General features: G+C 45.5%; 1 protein-coding gene across 2 annotated transcripts in view; it reads left to right on the top strand.

The window, feature by feature from the left end:
- Positions 1-16,340, top strand: part of AKAP8L (A-kinase anchoring protein 8 like) — a 39,525-nt gene extending 23,185 nt beyond the window's left edge. For both annotated transcript variants that reach the window (XM_054465817.2, XM_054465816.2), the window contains 3 exons: positions 19-149; positions 15,775-15,870; positions 15,959-16,340. In XM_054465817.2, the coding sequence (XP_054321792.1) occupies positions 19-149; positions 15,775-15,870; positions 15,959-16,267 (536 nt within the window). In that variant the 3' untranslated portion in view covers positions 16,268-16,340. The remainder of the gene's footprint in view (positions 1-18; positions 150-15,774; positions 15,871-15,958) is intronic.
- Positions 16,341-16,433: the final 93 nt, after the last annotated feature.

Below are 16,433 nucleotides of genomic sequence, written 5' to 3'. Positions count from 1 at the left end.
CCCTCCTCCCCACTACAGAAATTGCCATGGAGCATTTTGTGAAGAAGGTGGAGGCAGCCCATTGTGCAGCCTGCGACCTCTTCATTCCCATGCAGTTTGGGATCATCCAGAAGCACCTGAAGACCATGGATCACAACCGGAACCGCAGGGTGAGTGGCCACAGTGCTCTCCCTCTGTACTGTGGGTAGATTGAGTGAGGCCTCTGGGGAGGTTGTGCAGTTAGAACCTCTGCTTGCCCGTGAGGGACTGCAGTGGAGGCAGGAGGAGGTGGATATGGACATTTCCAGCCCAGTGCAGGCAGCACAGCTACAGAGAGAGGGATGGGAGATGGGGACTCTGCCTGGGAGAAGGTGACATATTCTGTGGGATATGGGGACCTCCATGTTCATAGGGGCCAGAGCCAGATTAGGTTCAGAAACCAAATGGAGATGATACAGTGCAAGTGTTGCTGGAGGAGGGGGTTGGGCTTGAGGCTCAGGAGAGCTGCACTGAGAGGCCTGGGGTTGTTCCTGTAGGCAGTAAAGTTTCAAGTGTAGGATTAACAGGATTAGAGTTGGTGTTGAACTAGAGACTTCAGGCCTGCACCTGGGTGGGGCGGTGGGGGCCAGGGAGGAGCTCCTGCAGTCTCCATACGAGAGGAGACCCCACCTTGGGAGTGAAGAGGAGAAGAGCAGTTGAAGGAAGGGAGCCGGGGGCTGGCATGTGGGAGTGATCAGGAGCCTGGGGTGACTCTGGTTTCAGACTTGGGGAACTGGGAGGACAGTGGTGCTGCCAAGATTGTCAGGCAGCAGGCAGCAGTAGGGAAGTGTATTGTGGGGCATGGAGAACATAAGGCAAGAGAATGAGCAAATTCTGTCTCATTTTCCAGCGTTGCTCCAGTGCCTAGCATGGAAGCCACAGTAGGTGTTTTCTGATTGAATGGATGACATGCTGTGTTGGAGGTGGGGTGAAGGGGCTGTGTATCGGCAGAGAGCAAAGAGGCCCAGGACCAGGTCTGGGCCAAAGAAGGGCTTGGCTGTCTTCACCCTGGAGGAGGGTGGTAGGGTTTATGAACAGATGTTCGCATCCAAGGTGAGCGTGGGAAGCAGCATTTCTCCACCTTTTTCCATGCTCATCACAATTCCTCTCTGGTCTTTTTTGGTGTGGTGATTCTGAACGGTGGACAGGGTCAGGGGTCTCTCTGGTTGCAGAGACTCAGGATTGGGAAATGCCACCAAGAGTTCTGGGAAGAAAAAGAAAGTGTCAGTTGGCTTTGGCAACAGAGAAGCTTTAGGGAACTTGCCAAAAACAGATTCTTATGCTAGGAACTAGTAGGGGTTAGAAGACTGCAGAAGATGGAAACTATGTCATTAATAAATCTGGCCGGGCGTGGTGGCTCACGCGTGTAATCCCAGCACTTTGGGAGGCCAAGGTGGGCAGATGACGAGGTCAAGAGATGGATGGAGACCTTCCTGGCCAACATGGTGAAACCCTGTCTGTACTAAAAATACAAAAATTAGCTGGGCATGATGGCAGGCACTGTAATCCCAGCTACTCGGGAGGCTGAGGCAGAAGAATCGCTTGAACCCAGGAGGCAGAGGTTGCAGTGAGCCGAGATTGCGCCACTGCATTCTAGCCTGGCGACAGAGCGAGACTCATCTCAAAAACAAAACAAAACAAAACAAAAAAACCAAAACGCTGGGCACAGCACTTTGGGAGGCCAAGGTGGGCGGATCATGAGGTCAGGAGATCGAGACCATCTACTAAAAATACAAAAACAAAATTAGCCAGGTGTGGTGGTAGGTGCCTGTAGTCCCAGCTACTCAGGAGGCTGAGGTGGGAGAATGGCATGAACCCAGGAGGCAGAGCTTGCAGTAAGCCAAGATCGTGCCACTGCACTTCAGCCTGGGTGACAGAGCGAGACTCTGTCTCAAAAAAAAAAAAAAAAAAAAAAAAAAAAAAAGTTGGAAAATACGGGGGAGGCGATAGCAAAATATAAACTCAAAATTGATCCTAAAAGAAGTTAAAAAAAAAGAACAAGCCATAGCAGCTGGTAACCGTAGAGAGGTTTGGAAGGATGATGAAAGATATTTAGAAAGCACCAGAAGTCATTGGTTTACAGAGATAATTTGAATACAGTTTAAATACTGTATTTTTTAGAATTCCAGACTGTAGAGATTAATGGAAAGCTTCTAATTATTATTGTTATCTTTGGTAACAGCTTTACTGAGATAGAATCACATACTGTATAATTCACGCATTTAAAGTATACAATTCAGTAGTCTTTGGGCTGGGCGTGGTGGCTCATGCCTGCAATCCCAGCACTTTGGGAGGCCAAGGCGGGAGGATCGCTTGAGGCTAGGAGTTCAAGGTTACAGTAAGTTATGATTGCACCACCATAGTCCAGACTGGGCAACAGAGCAAGACCCTGTCTCTAAAAAAACCAAACAAATGAAAAAAAAAAAAAAATTCATCGGTTTTTCGTGTATTCACAGAATTCTGCAGTCATCAACCAGTCGATTACAGAGTATTTTCATCACCTCAAAAAGAAACCCTTTAGCTATCAGCCCCCCCCAACCTCTTGTCCTCCTCCAGCCTTAGGCAGCTACTAATCTATCTCTCTCTATTTGCTTATTCTAGACACTTCATATAAACAGAATCACATAATATGTGGTCTTCTGTGATTGGCTTCTTTCACTAAGCATGATGTTTTTGGGGTCCAGCCACATTGTAGCATGTATCAGAACTTCATTCCTTCATATGACTTCATATTATTCCATTGTGTAGACAGATGTGGCACATTTTGTTTATTCATCTTTTTGGGTGTTTGGGTTGTTTTAATCTTTTGGCTATTATGAATAATGCTCTTAGAAACATTATTGTGCAAGTTTTTACGTGGACATATATTTTCATTTCTCTTGAGTATGTAACTAGGACTGGAATGTCTTGATCAAATAGTAACACTTTAACTTGTGAGGGAACTGCCAGACTATTTTCCAAAGTGACTGTGCACCATTTTATATTTCCACCAGCAACATATAAGGGTCCTGATTTTTTCACATACTCACCAACACTTAGTTTCTGACTTTTTTTTTTTTTTTTGAGACGGAGATTCGCTCTTCTTGCCCAGGCTGGAGTGCAATGGCACGATCTCGGCTCACCACAACCTCTGCCTCCCGGGTCCAAGCAATTCTCCTAGCTGGGATTACAGGCATGTGCCACCACGCCTGGCTAATTTTGTATTTTTAGTAGAGACGGAGTTTCTCCATGTTGGTCAGTCTGGTCACAAACTCCCGACCTCAGGTGATCCCCTGTCTCGGCCTCCCAAAGTGGTGGGATTACAGGCATGAGCCACCGCGTCCGGCATTTTCTGACTTTTTGATCTAGTCATCCTAGTGGGTGGAAAGTAGTATCTCATTGTGGTTTTGATTTGTGTAGCCCTGATGACTGACTAATGGCATCTTTTCATGGGCTGGCTGGCCATTTTTGTATCTTTGGAGAAATGTCTATTCAAGTTCTTTGTGCATTTTTAAATTGTGTTGTCTTTTGTAGAGTTCTTTTTGTAAAGTCCCATATTTGATATGATTTACAAATATTTTCACCCATTCTGTGGGTTTTTTCACCTTCTTGATGTGTCCTTTGTGGCACAATAGTTTTAATTTTTATAAAGTCCAATTTTCTTTTATTGCTTATGCTTTGGGTGTCATAACTAAGAATCTGTTGATAAATCCAAGGTCACGAAGATTTACCCCTGTGTTTTCTTCTAAGAGTTTTATGGTTTTAGCTTTTGCAGTTAGGTCTTTGTTCCATTTGAGTTAATTTATTTATATCGTATGAGGTAAGGGTCTAACTTTATTTTTTGCATCTAGATATTAAGTTGTTCCGGCACCATTTGAAAAAGAAATGAAAGAGACTGTTTTCCCCCCATTGAATGATCTTGGCATCTTTGTTGAAAGTCAGTTGACCATAGCCATTAAGTCTCTAATCCATGAATATGGGATGTCTTTTCATTTACTGAGATCTAGTAAATGAATTAATTTCTTTCAAATGTTTTGTAGTTTTCAGGGTGTAAACTTTGTTCTTTATTGTTAAGATTTTTTTTTTTTTTTTTTGAGACAGAGTTTTGCTCTTGTTGCCCAGTCTGGAATGCAGTGGTCCCATCTTGGCTCACTGCAACCTCTGCCTCCTGGGTTCAGGCAATTCTCCTGTCTCAGCCTCCTGAGTAGCTGGGACTACAGGCACGCACCACCACACCCGGCTAATTTTTTGTATTTTTAGTAGAGACAGGGTTTCACCATGTTGGCGAGGCTGGTCTCGAACTCCTGACCTTAGGGGATCCACCCACCTCAGCCTCCCAAAATGCTGGGATTACAGGCATGAGCCACCAGGCCTGGCCTGTTAAGATTATTTATAAGTATTTTATTCTTTCTATTACTATTATAAATGGAATTGTTTTCTTGATATTTTTGGATTTTTTTTGCATGTGTATAAAAATACTTTTTTTTTTTAAAATTCTTGAAATAGGGTCTGACTCTGTTGCCTAGGCTGGAGTGCAGTGGCACCATCATGATTCACTACAGCCTCCAACCTCCTGGGCTCAGGTAATCCTCCCACCTCAGCCTCCCAAGTAGCTGGGACTACAGGCATGTGCCACTATGCCCAGCTAATTTTTGTATTTTTTGTAGAGACAGTTTCACCATGTTGCCCAGGCTGGTCTCAAACTCCTGGGCTCAAGCAGTCCTCCTGCCTCAGCTTCCCAAAGTGCTGGGATTACAGGCGTGAGCCACTGTGCTCAGCCAATATATTGATATTATACCCTACAACCTCACTGAACTATTCATTTTTAATATTTCATAATTTTAATAATATTTAAACTATGGCTAGGCATTATAGCTTATACCTGTAATCCAAACACTTTAGGAGGTGAAGGTGGGAGGATTGCTTGAGTCTAAGAGTTTGAGACCAGCATGGGCAACATAGTGAGACCCTGTCTGTATAAAAGAAAAAAGTTAGCCAGGTGTGGCGACAAGTGCCTGTAGTCCCCGCTACGCAGGAGGCTGAGGTAAGAGGATGGCTTGAGCCTATGAGGTTGAGGTTGCAGTGAGCTATGATCATACCATGCACTCCAGCATGAGTGACAGAGCAAGACCCTGTCTCTAAAAAATAAAAACAAGGCTGGGCGCAGTGGCTCACGCCTGTAATCCAACACTTTGGCAGGCTGAGGCGGGAGGATCACGAGGTCAGGAGATCCAGACCATCCTGGCTAACGTGGTAAAACCCCATCTCTACTAAAAATATAAAAAATTAGCTAGGCATGGTGGTGGGCGCCTGTAGTCCCAGCTACTTGGGAGGCTGAGGCAGGAGAATGGCATGAACCCGGGAGGCGGAGGTTTCAGTGAGCCCAGATTGCACCACTGCACTCCAGCCTGGGAGACACAGCGAGACTCCATCTCAAAAAATAAATAAAATAAAATAAAAATAAAAACATAAAATAATGTTTATTAGTTCTAATAGTTTTTAGTGGATTTTTTTTTTTTTTTGAGATAGAGTCTCACTCTGTCTCCCTGGCTGGAGTGCAGTGGTGCAATCTCGGCTGATTAGTGATTAGTGCAGATGACTGATTAGTCATCTGCAAATAGAGTTAGTTTTACTTCTCCTTTCCAATCTAGATGCACTTTATTTCTTTTTCTTACCTAATTGCCCTGGTTAGAACCTCCAATACAGTATTAAATAGAAGTGGTGAGAATGGATGTCCTCATCTTCTTTCTGATCTTACGGGGAAAGCACCAGTCTTTGCCATTAAATGTGATGTCAGCTGTGGTTTTTTCATAGGTGCCCTTGATTGAGTTGAAGAAGTTCCCTTCTAGTCCTGTTAAGTGTTTTATCTTAAAATGGTGTTGGACTTTGTCAAATGCTTTTTCTGCCTCTGTTGAGGTGATCATGTGGCTTTTGTCTTTAATTGTGTTGTTACAGTATGTTACATTATTTTATTTGGATATAAAACACCCTTGCATCCCTGGGATATATGCTGCTTGGTCATAGTGTGTAATTATGTTTATATATTAGATTGGTTTTGCTGCTATTTTGTTGAGAATTTTTGCATCTATATTCATAAAAGATAATAGTCTGTAGTGTTTTGGTGATATATTTGTCTGGTTTGGGTATCAGGTTAATACTGGCCTCATACAGTTGTCATTTTTCTTCCTTTTCTGGTTTCTTGGAAGAGTTTGTGAAGAACTAGTATAGTAGTATAAATTCTTCAAGTGCTTTGTAGAATTTGCTTGTGAAGCCATCTAGGCCTGGCTTTTCTTTGTTAACTAGATTTTTTTTTTTTTTGAGACAGGGTCTCACTCTGTCGCCTAGGCTGGAGTGCAACGGTGTGATCTCGGCTCACTGCAACCTCCACCTCTCAGGCTCAGGCGATCCTCACACCTCAGCCTCCCAAATAGCAGGGACTAAAGGCATGTGTGTCATCATGCCCGGCTAGTTTTGGTAGTTTTTTGTAGAGACGGGGTTTTGTCATGTTACCCAGGCTGGTATCAAATTCCTGGACTCAAGCGATCTGCCTGCCTTGGCCTCCCAAAGTGCTGGGATTATAGGCATGAGCCACTGTGCCCAGCCTGTTAACTAGCTTTTTTTATCATTATTAATAATTCAGTCTCCACCTGTTATAGGGTATATTCAGATATTCTGGGGTTTTTTTTAAAGTCATTTTTAGTAATTTGTGTCTGTCTAGAAAGTTCCCTTTTTTGATTTAAAAAAAAATAAAGACAGGGTCTCGCCACTACAGGCGTGAGCCATCGTGCCCCACTGAGAAGTCAGCTTTTAACCTAATATTGGGGTTTCCTTGTGATGATTTGTTTTTGTCTTGCTGCTTTCAAGATGTTTCCCTTGTCTTTGACTCTTGGCACCTTCATTATGTCTTTGTGCATCTCTCTGTGTTTATTCTACATGGAGTTTGTTGGGCTGCTTTTTTGTTTTTTGAGACGGAGTCTTGGTCTGTGGCCAGGCTGGAGTGCAATGGCACAATCTCAGCTCACTGCAACCTCCGCCTCCCAGGTTCAAGTGATTCCCCTGCCTCTGCCTTCTGAGTAGCTGGGATTACAGGTGTACACCACCACGCCCAGCTAATTTTTTGTATTTTACTAGAGATGGGGTTTCACCATCTTGGCCAGGATGGTCTCGATCTCCTGACCTCGTGATCTGCCTGCCTCGGCCTCCCAAAGTGCTGGGATTACAGGCGTGAGCCACCACACCCAGCCTGAGCTGCTTTGATGTATAGATTACAGGTTTCATCAACCTTCCGAAGCTTTCAGCTATTGTTTCTTCAAGTATTTTGTTTTCCTACTGCTTTCTCTCTTTCCTCTTCTAATGCTCATTACCCGTATGTTGGATCACTTAATAGTGTGCCATGGTTTTCTGAGATTGTTCATTTTACCTCACTTTTTTCTCTCTGTTCTGCAGATTGTATAATCTCTTTTGATCCACAAGTTCACTAATTCTTTTTTTGTGTGTGTGTGTGTGTGTGTGTGATGGAGTCTCGCTCTGTTGCCTAGGCTGGAGTGCAGTGGTGTCATCTCTGCACACTGCAAGCTCTGCCTCCTGGGTTCACGCCATTCTCCTGCCTCAGCCTCCCAAGTAGCTGGGACTATAGGCACCCACCACCACGCCCGGCTAATTTTTTGTATTTTTATTTTTAGTAGAGATGGGGTTTCACCATGTTAGCCAAGATGGTCTCCATCTCTTGACCTCGTGATGCGCCTGCCTCGGCCTCCCTAAGTGCTGGGATTATAGGCGTAAGTCACCGAGCTCGGCCAAGTTTACTCTTTTTTTGAGATGGAGTCTAGCTCTGTCGCCCAGGCTGGAGTGCAGTGGCGCGATCTCGGCTCACTGCAAGCTCCGCCTCCCGGGTTCACGCCATTCTCCTGCCTCAGCCTCCCGAGTAGCTGGGACTACAGGCGCCCGTCACCATGCCCGGCTAATTTTTTTGTATTTTTAGTAGAGACGGAGTTTCACCATGTTAGCCAGGATGGTCTCGATCTCCTGACCTCATGATCTGCCCGCCTTGGCCTCCCAAAGTGCTGGGATTACAGGCGTGAGCCACCACACCCGGCCCAAGTTCACTAATTCTTAAGTTCAAATCTGTTGAGTCCTTCAAATGGATTTTTGGTGTCCATTATTGTACTTTTCAGCTCTAAGATTTAACATTTTATTATTATCATTTCTATCTCTGTGTTTAAATTGTTTCATGAGACAGTGTCATTATACCTTCTACTTGAGTTTTCTTTAAACCTATTTATAATTGCTACTTTAAAATGTTTGTTGAATTTGACATCTGTTCACTGTCACAGGAAGTTTCTATTGTCTGCTTTTTCATCTGTGCCTGGGTCAGAGTTTCCTTTGGATGTCTCGTAATTTTTCACTGTTAACTAGACATCTTAGATAATTTGTTGTGGCAACTCTGGGCACTGATCCCCCACCCACCCTCCCAGGGTCTTGTTACTGTATTTGCTTGTCTATTTGTTTAGTGACTAGCTAGATTTTTTTAGTTAGGTCTCTTTCATCCTCACACAGTATGAAACTGGTGGTGTGTCTTGGAGGCAGGAAGCCATGGGCTCTCTCTTTTTCCCAGACCATACTCAGCTGTTAAACTCTACCAATTGCTGGCTGATTGCTTTATTGTTTTCAACAATGTTTTGGGGCATAGATTGCTGCCCAATCTGATCCAATTAAATTTGGTCTCCTTTATAGGGATTTTTTTCCCCTTCCCTCCCCTCCCCCTCCCCCAGACAGAGTCTTGCTCTGTTGCCCAGGCTGGAATGCAGTGGCACGATCTTGGCTCACTGCAACCTACACCTTTCAGGTTCAAGCAATTCTCCTGCCTCAGCCTCCCAAGTAGCTGGGATTACAGGCATGTGCTACCACGCCCAGCTAATTTTTGTATTCTTAGTAGAGATGGGGTTTCACCATGTTGGCCAGGCTGGTCTCGAACTCTTGACCTTGTGAGCCACCCACCTCAGCCTCCCAGGGTGCTGGGATTATAGGCGTCAGCCACTACGCCAGTCCCAACAGGGATGGTTTTTGAGGTGGTTGTTTGAGATTTATTCTGAACCCAGGGAGTCTGTTCTTAGCTATTTCACTGGTTCTTGTCCTCTTTGGTAACCTAGTTAGCCTATGGGTTAGCTAACATCACTGTCAAATCTACCGGTCTTTCTTTTTTATGGCTGTGTAGTGGGGGGGAAAAAAGGACAAAGCTATCAGTGTTTAATCTCAATAAATATTCAGAAAGAAAAAAGAAAGCTATCAATGTCCTTTTAATTTTTTTTCTCCCTAGTCTCCATTGTTTTTCAGAGAGTCCCTAGTCTTGCACTTCCCAACACTCTTGCCAGTGAAGTCAGTCAGTTCCTTTGAAATTGGGAGTTTACTGATTTAAGGCCCTGCTCTCACTGTGGGCAGAATCTCAGAGCTGAGGCTCTGGGGATGGAGACAATGGAGTACCTCTCTCTGAGTGACTCTGCCACTTTAGGAGAGACATGGGAGGAGGTACAGTAGGCTGTAGCCTCCGGTCTTGGTTTGCCTTTCCTGGCATGGGACCTCCGCTTTATGAACAAGCCATGGGTATGTGAGCCCTTATATTCTTAAGTGTGCCATGCCCACGGTCAAGCCTCCATTCCATGTGTGTGTGGCTGGGTAGAAGATAGAAACCGTTCCCTCTCAGCTATGCTTGTCCAGAACTTAGCCTCATCAGCAGGTAGCTGGGGGCGGGATGAGAGATACTGACATCCCGCTGGGTACAGTGGCTCATGCCTGTAATCCCAGCACTTTGGGAGGCCGAGGTGGGCAGATCACCTGAGGTCAGGAGTTCAAGACCAGCCTGGACAACATCGTGAAACCCCATCTCTACTAAAAATACAAAAATTAGCCGGGCTTGGTGGCAGGCACTTGTAATCCCAGCTACTTGGAAGGCTGAGGCAGGAGAACTGCTTGAACCCGGGAAGTAGGGGTTGCAGTGAGCCAAGATCATGCCATTGCACTCCAGCCTGGGCAACCAAGAGTGAAACTCCATCTCAGAAAAAGAAAAATAGATGCTGACATTCTGTTCCTCCTGGGAAGATATCATACCCCTCAACTGAGATGAGCTGGGTAGATGCGGGCAGACCTGTCTTCTCAGCTGTACTGTCTGGAGTGGAGTTTCCATCACACTAAGCTGGGGGAGGCAGGGATGCAATAGGTTGTGTTTCAGACATCACAACTCTTCATGGAACTGAGTTTTAGTAGCTTTTCCTCATTAAATCTTTCTCATAGGGCTATGTGTCCTTAGGAACATTTTCAGAGACTTTAAATGGTTGTTTTTTAATACTTTTCATCAGTTTCACTAGGGAGTGTTCCAGGGAACTCCTCAGACTGCTATACTAGAAGTCTGTCCTCTCAATATTTAGGAAGCTTCTTAAACCTTAATTCCAAAACTCTGATAAAGATGATACCAAAATGAAACTGTAGATTAGTTTACTATTATTAAAGATATGAAAATGGGCTGGACTGGCCGGGCGTTGTGGCTCACGCCTGTAATCCCAGCACTTTGGGGGGCTGAGGTGGGTGGATCACGAGGTCAGGAGATCAAGACCATCTGGCTAACATGGTGAAACCCCATCTCTACTAAAAATACAAAAAATTAGCCGGGCGTAGTGACGGGCGCCTGTAGTCCCAGCTACTCGAGAGGCTGAGGCAGGAGAATGGCGTGAACCCAGGAGGTGGAGGTTGCAGTGAGCCGAGATCGCGCCACTGCATTCCAGCCTGGGCAACAAAGTGAGACTCCGTCTCAAAAAAAAAAAGAAAGTTGGCTGGATATAGTAGCTTATACCTGTAATCCCAGCACCTGGGGAGACTGAGGTGGGAGGATCATTTGAGCCCAGGAGTTCAAGACCAGCCTGGGCAATATAGTGAGACCCTGCATCTATAAAATTAAAAAATTAGCCAGGTACTGGGGCATGTGGTCCCAGCTACTTGGGAGGCTGAGGTGGGAGGATCGCCTGAGCCCAGAAGGTCGAGGCTGCAATGAGCTGTGATCATGCCACTGCATTCCAGCAGGGGCAACAGAGCAAGACTCTGTCTCAAAAAAATAAATAAAGTGCTAAATAAAATATTAGTAACTATCAATCTAGTAGTGATCCCTATGTATGATACATTATAAGTAAGGTTTGTTTCTGGAGTGGAGGGATGGTTCCATAAGAAATCTAGCAACATTTGCTGGGTGCGGTGGCTCACGCCTGTAATCCCAGCACTTTGGGAGGCCGAGGTGGGCGGATCACGAGGTCAGGAGATCCAGACCATCCTGGCTAACACGGTGAAACCCCATCTCTACTAAAAATACAAAAAATTAGCCAGACGTGGTGGCGGGCGCCTGTAGTCCCATCTACTCGGGAGGCTGAGGCAAGACAATGGCATGAACCTGGGAGGCAGAGCTTGCAGTGAGCTGATACCACGCCACTGCACTCCAGCCTGGGCGACAAAGCGAGACTCCATCTCAAAAACAAAAACAAAAAATCTAGCAATATTATTGGTATAATGCAGACTCTCTTTGTGTGCAAATAATGTGGTTATGCTCTTAGAAAAGCTGAATGATCCCAGCAAAATGTTCTTAGAATTAATAGAATTTGGTAAGGGGATGGGATTCAAAATAGCATACAAAAAGTAGTAGTGTTTCTCTATTCTAGTATTAACCAGTTAGAAATTTAAATGGAAAAAACAACTACTTAAAATAACTACACAATGTATGAAATAGCTAAGAATACAGATTTAAGAAGAAAGACTTGAGGGCCAGGCACGGTGGCTCATGCCTGTAATCCCAGCACTTTGGGGAGGCCGAGGCGGGTAGATTGCCTGAGGTCAGGAGTTTGAGACCAGCCTGGCCAACATAGTGAAACCCTGTCTCTACTAAAATACAAAAAATTAGCTGGGCGTGGTGGTGGGCGCCTGTAATCCCAGCTACTCTGGGGGCTGAGGCAGGAGAATCGTTTGAACCTGGGAGGCAGAGGTTGCAGTGAGCCAAGATCGCGCCATTGCACTCCAGCCTGGGCAACAAGAGCAAAACTCCGTCTCAAAAAAAAAAAAAAAAAAAAAAGGAAGAAGAAAGGCTTGAGATCTTTAAGAACTACAAATACTCCAAGGATATGAAATAAGACCTTCGCCGGGCGCGGTGGCTCACGCCTGTAATCCCAGCACTTTGGGAGGCGGAGGCAGGTGAATCCCTAGGTCAGGAGTTCAAGACCAGCCTGGCCAAGATGGTGAAACCCTGTCTCTACTAAAAATACAAAAAATTAGCTGGGCGGGGTGGTAGGCGCCTGTAATAGCTACTTGGGAGGCTGAAGCAGAGAATTGCTTGAACCTTGGAGGCGGAGGTTGCAGTGAGCTGAGATCGTGCCACTGCACTTCAGCCTGAGCAACAGAGCGAGACTCCATCTCAAAAAGAAAAAAAACGAAAAAGAAATAAGACCTTAATAAATGGAGGAATGTTCTGTGTTCTTAAATAGGCGATTTAATAGTGAAACAAAACAAAAACCAGTTCTCTCCAAATTAATATAGACAGCACATTTCTAGTCAAAAATATCAGTCGAGGAGTAGGACTAAATGAAATGAAATTATTTTAAAGTTTTACATTGTAAAATTCAGTCTAACAATAGCTGAGAGATTGATTTCAGAAATATTAAAACTTACTACAAAGCTGCTGCAATTAAAAAACAAAAAAAGTGATATTAGCACAGTAATGAAACAGTGGAACCAGAATAGAGAGTCTAGCAAAAGATCTCAGTATGTTTCAGACTTAGTAATTTGTTAAAGTTAGTACAGATATTTTATCTGAAACCTTAGGGCCAGAAGCCTCAGAATTAATTTTTCAGCTTCAGAAAGCCAATATGCAAGGCTGGGCACAGTGGCTCACACCTGCAATCCCAGCACTTTGGGAGGTTTAGGTGGGATTGCTTGAGCCCAAGAGTTCCTGACCATAGTGAGACCTCGTCTCTACAAAAAATAAAAAAATTAGCCAAGCATGGTGGTGAGTGCCTGTAGTCCCAGCTACTCAAGAGGCTAGGGTGGGAAGATCACTTGAGCCCAGGAGTTTGAGGCTGTAGTGAGCCGTGATCACACAATGGCATTGCAGCCTGGGCAACAGAGTGAGACTCCTATTTCTAAAATAAAATAAAAAGACAATATGGTATCAGCACTAACTTCTCCAACAGGATCTGGGGAAAGCGCCTTGTAGTTGAGTCATCAATAATTCTTCACATGACTTATATATAAATGAAAAATGTAATGTCAGTTCATATTTAGCCACCAAATGAATTTTGGGGGAAGACTTGTTTTCTAGAGCCTTTTGGATTTCCAGTTTATAGATAAGGGATTGTAGACCTATATGCCAATTTGGTAGGGAAATAAGTGGTGTGTTTTGTACATTTCTGGAAAAGAAAATTTTGGACCCTCTACCTCATAACATACACAGATTGAGTTCCTCCGTCATCTGAAAATCCGAAATGCTCCGAAATCCAAAACCTTTTTTTTTTTTAAAAAAAAAGAATTGAGTCTCGCCATGTTGTGCAGGATGGAGTGCAGTGGCTGGTCACAAGTGAAATCATTGCACACTATAGCCTTGAACTCCTGAACTCGAGCGATCCTCCTGCATCAGCCTCATGAGAGTAGCTGAGACTACAGGCACGAGCCACTCTGCCCAGTAAAATCTGACTTTTTCAGCACAGACATGACAAAGTAAATGCTCATTGAAGCATTTCAGATTTTGGGTTTTTGGAGTAGGGATGCTCAACTGGTAAGTATAATGCAAATATTCCAAAATCTGAAAGACTTCTGGTCATAAGCACTTTGGATAAGGGATACTCAATCTGTATCAAATTCTAGAAAATTTGGCCGGGCATGGTGGCTCACTCCTGTAATCACAGCACTTTGGGAAGCCAAGATGGGTGGAGGTCCTGAGCTCAGGAGCTCAAGACCAGTCCGGGCAACATAGGAAAACCCTGTATCTACTAAAAATACAAAAAATTAGCTGGGTGTGGTGGTGCATGCCTGTAGTCTCGGCTACTCAGGAGGCTGAGGCATATGAATTGCCTAAACCTGAGAAGCAGAGGTTGCAGTGAACTGAGAGCCCCTGCACTCCAGCCTGGGCGACAGAGCGAGACTGTCTAAAAAAAAACAAGGAAAATTTAAATGTGAAAAATAAAAACCAAGATCAGAAAATAGTTAGAATATTATAAACTGTGGGCGGGTGTTCCAGTGTGCTTACCAGAGCACTCACTCGCCGGTGGGCAGGGAAATGCCGTGGGAGGCAGCAGCACAGATTCTTCTGTCTTTTATCCACAGCAAAAATACCCAACAGTGACAACATCCAGTGCTGATGGGCAGGCAGGAGGACCAGGTCATTGTTTTAACACAGGTGGAAGAAGCATGACTTGCAAATGTTCTGCAGTTAATTGGGCACTATCACTTTAAAACCAAACCTGGTTAGAATGAAAAGCACCAGCATGGAAGTGTACAAGTTTATTCTGGTGTTGCTGGGTTATTGTGGAGAAAATCTGCAAGCAACATAAATGTGCCTCAGTTGGGAGAATTTATGGTGTGGTTATCTGGGCATCTAGAGTCAGGAGGATAAACTGTTGTCAAGTGAGAGTCACTGAGGAACGGTCTATAGTAGTATCCTAATTGTGTATCTTTAGTTTGTTATGAGCATGTATGATGTCTGTTAATATTTTCCTCCAGTAGTAGAGAAAACGTGCTAAGGAAAAAAAAAATGAAGATGGAGAGAGTAGAAACAGCAAGTGAGAAGGCTTTCTGAAACATGGAAATGGAGTGGGAGGGACTCAATGGGCTCTCCCACCCCACCAAAGATATCCTTCTTTTAGCTTATGGTTTTTATAATGATCAAAGTGAGATTTGCCTGTACTCCCACCATGAGGAAATGGCCCAGCATACTGATGGAAATCCTTCCAGACAAAATGGCTCTGGCATGCTCTGCAGACAGTACTATATTATACACCTTTCTTATGCCAGTGCAGAGATGAGCCCGGTTTGAAGGGCTGCATGATGTTCTTTTGAATGTAGGATTTATTTAACCTCTTCTGCACTGAGGAACGTTTAGGTGTTTTCCCATTTTTCACCACTACAATCGGTGTGCACGCATGTTTCCAGTTCTTAAATTTGGGATACGTTCTGGGAAGGGATTAATGAGACAGATTTTTACTTTTCATACATTCTGTCAAACTGCTTTCCAAAAAATACGGAAACAGTTGATCCACCAGCAGAGAAGAGTCTCTTCACCCTTGCATGACTGGGAATAATTCTTCATTCTTGAAATTCTGTGGGTTAAAAAGACATGTTTCATTAAATATCTGTTCTGTTTTTATATCTTCCCCGTTGGCCCCAAAGTGCTCCTTGCCTGTTAGTCTAGTTGGCACCTTGTTACGGGTTGCACCTTTGGCTCTTAGTTTCTTAATTGTTCACTGCTTATAGCTTTTTTGTAAGCAAATCAGATTTCTGTAACACAGCCGTAAAGATAGAGATCTATAGATCTGTATTTTTATTTACCTACAGTTAATTGTGGTGTGGAAGGAGAGGGAATGTGAACAAAGATCAGATAGGTTGTGGTTCCATGCTTGTAGAGTGGCCCTCCGTTGGCGGGGCTGGAAGTGCGTGGGTGCGGGGGCGGGGTGGTGTCCCTCTAAGCTGGCAGAGTCGGGGCAGGAACTTGTAGGGCACTCAGAGCAGCCTCTCCAGCCCCTTCTGCCCTGCCCGCAGCTCATGATGGAGCAGTCCAAGAAGTCCTCGCTCATGGTGGCCCGCAGTATTCTCAACAACAAGCTCATCAGCAAGAAGCTGGAGCGCTACCTGAAGGTGAGGTGCTGGTCCCGGCCTGGCCCTGTCCCCAGCTTAGTCCCCGCCTGTGCTCCCCTCCCTTCAGTGTCCGCGCCCCTCCCCACAGGGCGAGAACCCTTTCACCGACAGCCCCGAGGAGGAGAAGGAGCAGGAAGAGGCTGAGGGCGGTGCCCTGGACGAGGGGGCGCAGGGCGAAGCGGCAGGGGTCTCGGAGGGCGCAGAGGGCGCGCCGGCGCAGCCTCCCGTGCCCCCAGAGCCAGCCCCCGGGGCCGTGTCGCCGCCACCGCCGCCGCCCCCAGAGGAGGAGGAGGAGGGCGCCGTGCCCTTGCTGGGAGGGGCGCTGCAACGCCAGATCCGCGGCATCCCGGGCCTCGACGTGGAGGACGACGAGGAGGGCGGCGGGGGCATTCCGTGACCCGAGCTCGGGGTGGGCGGGGCCCGCGTGGCCGAAGCTGGAAGCCAAACCTAATAAAGTTTTCCCATCCCACCTCCGGGTTTCTCTGTTACTGTGCGGCGCGGGCGGGGCGGGGCGGGGCGCGCATGCGCGCGGGCCGGGCCGTCGGGCACCGCGATGGGACCAC

The sequence above is a fragment of the Pongo pygmaeus genome, chromosome 20, assembly GCF_028885625.2.
Source record: "Pongo pygmaeus isolate AG05252 chromosome 20, NHGRI_mPonPyg2-v2.0_pri, whole genome shotgun sequence".
In the NCBI taxonomy this organism is placed as follows: Eukaryota; Metazoa; Chordata; class Mammalia; order Primates; family Hominidae; genus Pongo; species Pongo pygmaeus.
This window is presented reverse-complemented; position numbering and strand designations above follow the sequence as displayed.